Here is an 8,820-nt window from a genome sequence, read left to right as displayed (position 1 = left end):
GTTCCCTGTCTGCTGACGTAAAGAAGATCAGTGACCAGGTGGACCGAGTATCCGTTCATCTTACCCGATCCACTCCTGGAACTCTGTCAGCCCAGCCCAGACAGCCGGAAGTGGCAACCCCCTACGTGTCGGTAACACCACCGCCAAGAGAGCCACACATACCTGAACCAGAACACTATGCTGCGGATTTGGGGAAGTGCCGGGCCGTCCTTCTGCAATGCTCCTTGGTGTTCGAACAGCAGTCATCCAAGTACTCCACAGACAAGTCAAAGATGGGTTATATGGGTTGTAGCGGGGAAGTGCCTTAGTGTGGGCTACAGCTATCTGGGATAATCAACCGGCTAACTGCTCTTCATTCCCCACCTTTATCACAGAAATGAGAAGGAGCTTTCACCACCCTGTCCGTGGTAAAGATGCCGCTAAGCGACTACTCACTCTCCGTCAGCGCTCACACAGTGTTGCCGCCTATTCCGTGGATTTCCGGATGTTAGTGGCTGACTCGGGGTGGAATGATGAGGCACTCCAAGGGGTATTTTAGAAAGGCCTCAGCGACATGGTGAAAGACGAGTTGGCGGCAAGGGATGACACCAACAGCCTGGATTGTTTGATCTCCCTAGCCACCCGGTTGGACAATTGTCTTCGAGAACGCCATAGGGAGAGAACTGGTCGTCCACTCCCTTTAGCAACTCCACGACACTCTTTACCGTCTCCCACCAGCCCTAGCCTCTCTTCCCCTCCCTCTCCTGGAATAGCTCCCAGTCCAGCCGTTTCCACCACCCAGGAGAGGAACCCATGCAGCTGGGACGGAACTGCCTTTCTCTCACAGAGCGACTCCGGAAATTGAGAGCGGGGAAATGTCTCTATTGCGGCCAGTCCCGCCACTTCCGTGCTACCTGTTCCCTTCGGCCAAAAGGGAGGGTTGACCAGTAGAAAGGGGGACCCTCGTGAGTCAGACAACATTCCCTTCTGTCCCCCGAACCCGGGTGCAGATCCAACCTCCTATCGTTTTTGTGTACCCCTGGTTAAGCGGGGGGCGGGCGGGGCATCCCAGATAATCTGAAGGAAACACGGCCTCCTGGAGAAGGTAGAATCCCGGTGGCTGTTGCTGTAAGAGAGTTACGCTAACCGCTATGCTACTGTGCTTCGAAAAGAACAGAGGAATATCCATTTAAAACAGGAAAGACGAGAAATTCCTTTAACCTGGAGGCGGCGAATCTGCGGTATTCGTTGCTACAGATGGGAGGAGGAGGATTTTAATTGAAAGTCGATGACCAGGGTTTTCCTGATAGACGGTAATGGCTGTCTCGAACGAGAATGCAGAGACTATGGTGGATGAAGAAACGAAGTAGAACATTTGGAAAGCTCATGGGCAGGTTACAGGAAAGACATGCAGGAATGTGAGTCTTGTGCAGAAGAAATGCAGGCTATCTGGACAGATTGTCATCACTTTCTGACGAGGTGGGTGAAAAGCCCCGCTTTCGTGATTATATATAACGAGATTTCCACGAGACCCCTCTCTCGTTCTTTTGCGAATATGAATCGAATCGAATCGAATCAATCCCTTGACGGACATCAGTCTTGTCAGCCCAGGAATAAACCTGGCGAACCTTTGCTATAATCCCGATTTTGAACACTTTTCTCAGACAGGGAGACCTGCAGTAAACACTGTAATCATGGTGTACTTATGAAAACCTCTATCCCTACTTCTGGACTCAAATTTTCTCGTCATTTGGACTTAGCATTTTCATCCTTATTCGCCTTCTAGTTCTGTATATCCGTTGTCACTGACTAGAGTCATAGTGCTATACAGCAGAGATACGGGCCTTTTGGCCAAACCGGACCATACCAACCAAGATACCTATTTACCTTTGCAAATTTGTCCACATTTGGCCGATATCATTCTTAACCCAGTGCGCAAGGATACCAAAGGCTGTTTGCATTTTCATTACATAATCTTTGGCTGTTTATTTAACAACCTGCCTTTAAATTATTGCTACTAAAAGTGATAACACTGCATCTTTCGTGTAGTTCCCTGGCAATGAAATTGTACAAAGATACCCTCCCGTGTAATATATCCCGCACATAGCCCACATCCAAGCTTCATAAAGAAGTGTTTTGGATTTGGCTAAAATTAGGAGCTATTTTTTCCAACTTAGGAATGGTGTGCCAGCCATTCGGTGCTATTTTCGAGGGAGAACAGGAATGCAGATCCTTGTTCGAGGGAGAACAAGAACTCAGCCTTGGTCGAGGGAGAACAGGAACGCAGAGCTCAAGGTAGTGGGAAACGGCTGGATCTACCCAGCGGAGGCGAGAGCACGAAGAGATGGTTCCCAACACAAGGCAGCGGCAAACAGCTGGATCTACCCAGCGGAGGCAAGAGCACGAAGAGATGGTTCCCAACACAAGGTAGCGGCAAACAGCCAGACCTACCTAGCGAAGGCTTGGACACAAAGAGACAGTTCCAAACAAAGAAAGATAGTTCTTTATCTAGTCACAGCAAGGCCCCAGTCTTGCCCTGGCGGTTGAACATGACGGTGTTGCAGGCGAAGGTAGCAGGCGAGGCTACAGAAGGATGGGGAAGGAACAGTCAAGCAACTGAAGCTGAACCCAGGAGCTGTTTATGTAGCCAACCAAAAATGGGAATCATGTGCCTGGATTGAGGCACACAACAGGACAAGGGAAAACTGGAAAACCTGGAATAAGGAACCATGGACCGGACTGTGAACTGGAATGCGACCTTCACGGACCGGACCATGACATGTATACAATATACGTACATCATGAAAATTTTTTTCTTCACAAGCATGCACGAAAACAGAGCATTGTCCCAAAGAGTGAATGATATTTAAATGTTAGAACTTCAAAGTCCCCGAACTTCCCCCACCCACGCATAAGCAGCAGCAAAGCAACGCAATCGCTAGCATAAAAAAAGCATCTGCTCCCTTCACGGAGCAGTCAAACGTGCAGCAAAGCAGTAATAAAGACACAGAATTTCAGTACCCCCGAAGACTTCTCCTTCGCCCTGTAATTCGCGAAGTCACAGGCTCTCTGTCTCTCCCTAATAAGGGAATAGCAGGTGTCCCAGTTTCACTGAGAGAGGGGAAACATAACAAAATGACTCACAGATTTATGGTGTTAAAGGTGTTTTGCGTCATTTTTTCCCCGAGTTCTGTGTCCAAGGAAGTCTGGTCTCTGGTCACATAGACAGCAGCCAGCTCTCTGCTTTCGATCTTCCACAGCACATTAGGCGGTGACACCGACCTCACATCTGCCTGCCTCCAGAGCTATGAAATTCCGGCACCCTGAAGGCACGCTGTTCTTCCAGGCTGTGTCCTTGGCGTATTGAAAAGCGGACAGTCATGAAGCCCTGAGATTTGTGATTTTTGTGTCCTCTTTGTGGTTTTTATATATGACTTCGATGAAGAAGTAGAAAGGTGGGTTGGTAGGTTTGCTGATGACACGAAGGTTGGGGGTGTTGTCGATAGTCTGGAGGATTGGCAATGGTTACAACGGGACATCGATAGGATGCAGAACTGGGCTGTGAAGTGGCAGATGGACTTCAAACCAGATGTGTGAAGTGGTTCATTTTGGTAGGCCAAAATTGAAGACAGAATATAATAGTAATGGTAAGACTCTTGGCAATGTTGATTATTAAATAATCTTCCAGAAATAGTAGGGGACAGAGGGACCAGTAAGATGGAGGAACTGAGTGAAATACCTGTTAGTAGGGAAGTGGTGTTAGGTAAATTGAAAGGATTAAAGGCAGATAAATCCCCAGCGCCAGATGGTCTGCATCCCAGAGTGCTTAAGGAAGTAGGCCAAGAAATAGTGGATGCATTAGTGATAATTTTTCAAAACTCATTAGATTCTGGACTGGTTCCTGAGGATTGAAGGGTGGCTAATGTAACCCCACTTTTTAAAAAAGGAGGGAGAGAGAAACCGGGGAATTATAGACTGGTTAGCCTAACATCGGTGGTGGGGAAACTGCTGGAATCAGTTATCAAAGATGTGATAACAGCACATTTGGAAAGCGGTGAAATCATCGGACAAAGTCAGCATGGATTTGTGAAAGGAAAATCATGTCTGACGAATCTCATAGAATTTTTTGAGGACGTAACTAGTAGAGTGGATAGGGGAGAACCAGTGGATGTGGTATATTTGTATTTTCAAAAGGCTTTTGACAAGGTCCCACACAGGAGATTAGTGTGCAAACTTAAAGCACACGGTATTGGGGGTAAGGTATTGATGTGGATAGAGAATTAGTTAGCAGACAGGAAGCAAAGAGTGGGAATAAACGGGACCTTTTCAGAATGGCAGGCAGTGACTAGTGGGGTACTGCAAGGCTCAGTGCTGGGACCCCAGTTGTTTACAACATATATTAATGACTTGGATGAGGGAATTAAATGCAGCATCTCCAAGTTTGCGGATGACACGAAGCTGAGCGGCAGTGTTAGCTGTGAGGAGGATGCTAAGGGGATGCAGGGTGACTTGGATAGGTTGGGTGAGTGGGCAAATTCATGACAGATGCAATTTAATGTGGATAAATGTGAAGTTATCCACTTTGGTGGCAAAAATAGGAAAACAGATTATTATCTGAATGGTGGCTGATTAGGAAAAGGGGAGGTGCAATGAGACCTGGGTGTCATTATACACCAGTCATTGAAAGTGGGCATGCAGGTACAGCAGGCAGTGAAAAAGGCAGATGGTATGCTGGCACTTATAGCGAGAGGGTTTGAGTACAGGAGCAGGGAGGTACTACTGCAATTGTACATGGCCTTGGTGAGACCACACCTGGAGTATTGTGTGCAGTTTTGGTCCCCTAATCTGAGGAAAGACATCCTTGCCATAGAGGGAGTACAAAGAAGGTTCACCAGATTGACTCCTGGGATGGCAGGACTTTCATATGAAGAAAGACCGGATGAACTAGGCTTGTACTCGTTGGAATTTAGAAGATTGAGGGGGGATCTAATTGAAACCTATAAAATCCTAAAGGGATTGGACAGGCTAGATGCAGGAAGATTGTTCCCGATGTTGGGGAAGTCCAGAACGAGGGGTCACAGTTTGAGGATAAAGGGGAAGCCTTTTAGGACTGAGATTAGGAAAAACTTCTTCACACAGAGAGTGGTGAATCTGTGGAATTCTCTGCCACAGGAAACAGTTGAGGCCAGTTCAACGGCTATATTTAAGAGGGAGTTAGATATGGCCCTTGTGGCTACGGGGATCAGGAGGTATGGAGGGAAGGCTGGTGCAGGGTTCTGAGTTGGATGATCAGCCATGATCATAATAAATGGCGGTGCAGGCTCGAAGGGCCGAATGGCCTACTCCTGCACTTATTTTCTATGTTTCTATCTGAGAGATCTTGCGGTCACATAGGACACTCAAAGCTGCTGCTCACTTTGACAGTATTGTTAAGAAGGCCTGTGGTATGTTGGCATTCATCAACCGTGGGAATGAGTTAGAGACGTGAGATAATGCTACAGGTATGTAAGACCTTCATCAGACCTCACTTAGAGTATTGTGCTCAGTTCTGGTTACCTCACCGCAGGAAAGATGTCGGTACTATAGAGGGTATGTAGAGGAGGTTTCCAAGGATGTTGCCTGGATTGGAAGGCGTACCTTATGAGAATAGGTTGAGTGAACTTGGCCTTTTCTCCTGGGAGCGATGGAGGATGAGAGGTGGACTGATAGAGGTGTATAAGATGATGAGTGTCATTGATCGTGTGGATGATCAGGGGCTTTTTCCCAGGACTAAAATTTCTGGATTTTCATATTTTGCTACTGGAAAACGGGTAAGCCTGCGTTACTCGGTGTCTCGGACTTTCACACAGCAACGAAAACTAAAGACCTATTATTAAACTGTGCTAGCGACGAGGCTATACATCAGTAGGATATAATAAAACCGGATTTTTTTAAACTGATGTAAGATTTCTGTGGAAAACTATATATAGTAAGATCTCAGATTTGTGTAATTCCCAATTGAATTCCTCACTGCTCAACATCAATTCTCGGAAAGCTTGCAAGGTAAATTCAAGTAAATGTGTCAGTAAATTACATCTCTGAATAATTCTAAAAGTAAATAGAAGATAGAATATAATATAGATAAATTTGAAGTGATCTAATTCCAAAACATGTTGTTTTAGTTTCCCAAAGATTGGTCTTTTTTCAGTTAATTGGAACCTCGTTGTCCTGGAACACAAGTCATGTCATCGGGAAGGGCGATCCTTGTATAAGCAGACATTACAAGAAAGTTCTAGTACCGGACGAACTCTGATTTGTTCAAATTATGCGAGGCCTCCCTCAGACCTTAACTGGAGTTTTATTCATCGTCTTGGTTTCCCTACCTAATAAATGAGTAGCTCTGGAAAAAAAAGCAAGTGTACTTTGGCAGTGTAAGATGCTATTAGTCGGGGCCGGGAAGGGCGAGGTGTTTCGAAACCAGGAACATAATCTCCAAATATCATGAGGTCATTTATAACCAGTATGGAAATAAATATGCTGAATTAATTCAGCGCAGCATGCAGGCTCAGTCATTGAATCATCCGAAACACACACCGGTGTTTTTACTGCGTATTACGAATATAGAGGCGAGCAGGAAAATGACAAAAATGTGGATAATAAGCAATGATTTCGACTGAGTGGGCTCGAGTGTTGAAGCGACTCGTATTTATGACTTTTCCTATGAGAATGCCGGTTCATGCATTTGCGTTCTCTAACCTAACTTATTTAACTTAAACTTTTCCATTTTCATATTACCATGAGCGTTTTACGTGTCAGAGTTCTAAAATGTATATTTTTCTTGTCTATGTACTGCTGCTGTTGACAGTCTATGGTATAAACATCCGTGTCTCCCTTTCTTTTCCCTAAAGCTAATTTGGTGGCGATTCTGATCCTGTCCCGCGGGAAGTGTGGCCTCTCTAAATGCATCACTCGCTATTTGGTCTCCATGGCAGTAACGGATTTGCTCCTCATTATTACCGCTGTGATTATCAACCGCATTTGTGGCATTTATTTCCCAGGAAGTTTCTTCTCCATCACCCCAGTGTGTAGTGCCATTATTGCAATAACCTATGCAGCCAGGGTCAGTTCTGTTTGGTTAACCGTCGCTTTCACCTCTGACCGTTTTGTCGTCATTTGTTGCCAGAAACTGAAGGCGAAGTATTGCACCGACAAAACGGCATCTGTGGTCATAGCAACTGTTTGTTTACTTAGTTGTTTTATCAATATTCCATGCTACTTCATTCATGAACCCAGCTATATAATTAACAATGTACCATGGTATTGCAAACTGAAAGCTGTCCGTTATACTTCTCTATTGTGGGGCGTTTATGATTGGTTCGACCACCTCTTCACTCCTTGTTTCCCATTCCTTTTGATCCTTTTGCTCAATCTCCTCACTGTCAGACACATTTTAGAAGCTAGTAGAGCCCGGAAGACACTCCAAGTCCAAAACAGTGGGAACAATCAGACTGACGCAGGGATGGAGAGCAGGAGGAAGTCTATTGTGTTACTCTTCGCCGTTTCAGGCAGTTCCATACTATTGTGGATGACACATTTGTTACAGTTCCTATATGAGAGAATTTCCAATGACCATCAAGTTAGCGGTTACAGTGATCCCAAGTCTATATTTATTGAAACTGTCAATATGCTCCAACTATTAAGTTGCTGCACAAACACATTTATCTCTGCAGTCACTCAGAGAAAGTTCAGGGAACAGCTGAAAACCACGGTACAATATCTAGTAAATATAATAGGTAAATGTATGAAATAATGGATGAAGCTAATTCAACCACGAATGTGCAACATTGTTTTAAATATAACTTGTCTTGTGTTAAATGTGAACCAGAAACTTTTATCTTCGATCACAAAACCACTTCTGCAAATACAGGGATAAAAATATTAGAATGAAATTGTTGTGAAATGGCCAAGTTGGATATATTTCTCTAATAATGTAATGACAGCAGCCATCCCTAATATTTGTCGGACAAATATTTCATTTGACTAACTGATGATCTATTTCGTACTACAGAGGCCGTGAATGATAGTTCAAGGCGAGAAAGAGCTACAAGGCGAATAAAAGGCAGTAAATGCCATAAAGCATATGGTTGATTTTTTTATGGTAGAAGAAATGGCTGTATTAATTTACTGCAATATGCATCAATGTCTGCGTTTCACAACTCCTTACAAATCGGCAGAAATACATCACGTACTTTTTTTTTACAAAATCATATTATTATATAACCTCTCCATTCGAAAAATATCTTTATATATCCTCGTTGGAACAAAGAGAAATTCTGCCCCAACACTCCATTCTCTGGAAGCCGGAACAAAGATAAGAGCATTTTGATCGTCCTTTATTAACAGACAACTAATCTACGGAGATACAGCTAATCACTTCGGGCACAACAACAAACCTATCGCATGTACAGGTTAACAAACTCAACAAACCCAACAAAATCAACAAACTCATTCATAAGGCCAGTGATGTTGTGGGGAAGAAACTGGACTCTCTGACGGTGGTGTCTGAAAAGAGGATGCTGTCCAACTTCCATGCCATCTTGGACAATATCTCCCATCCACTACATAATGGACTGGCTGGGCACAGGAGTACATTCAGCCAGAGACTCATTCCACCGAGATGCAACACTGAGCGTCATAGGAAGGCATTCCTGCCTGTGGCCATCAAACTTTACGACTCCTCCCTTGGAGGGTCAGACACCCTGAGCCAATAGGCTAGTCCTGTACTTATTTCCTGGCATAATTTACATATTACTATTTAATTATTTATGGTTTTACTACTATTTAATCATTTATGGTGCAAGT

The 8,820-nt window shown here is 44.5% G+C and overlaps 1 protein-coding gene across 1 annotated transcript in view; it reads left to right on the top strand.

The window, feature by feature from the left end:
- The first annotated feature begins 413 nt into the window (after positions 1-413).
- The window catches only part of LOC140203590 (serine/threonine-protein phosphatase 2A 65 kDa regulatory subunit A beta isoform-like), an 85,419-nt gene continuing 77,012 nt past the window's right edge, over positions 414-8,820 (top strand). Inside the window, exon 1 of the mRNA XM_072269637.1 lies at positions 414-486. Within this exon, the coding sequence (XP_072125738.1) occupies positions 414-486 (73 nt within the window). The remainder of the gene's footprint in view (positions 487-8,820) is intronic.

This window comes from Mobula birostris, chromosome 10 (genome assembly GCF_030028105.1).
Source record: "Mobula birostris isolate sMobBir1 chromosome 10, sMobBir1.hap1, whole genome shotgun sequence".
NCBI lineage: Eukaryota > Metazoa > Chordata > Chondrichthyes > Myliobatiformes > Myliobatidae > Mobula > Mobula birostris.
The sequence above is the reverse complement of the archived record's forward strand: the minus strand, read 5'-3'. Positions and strand labels throughout refer to the sequence as shown.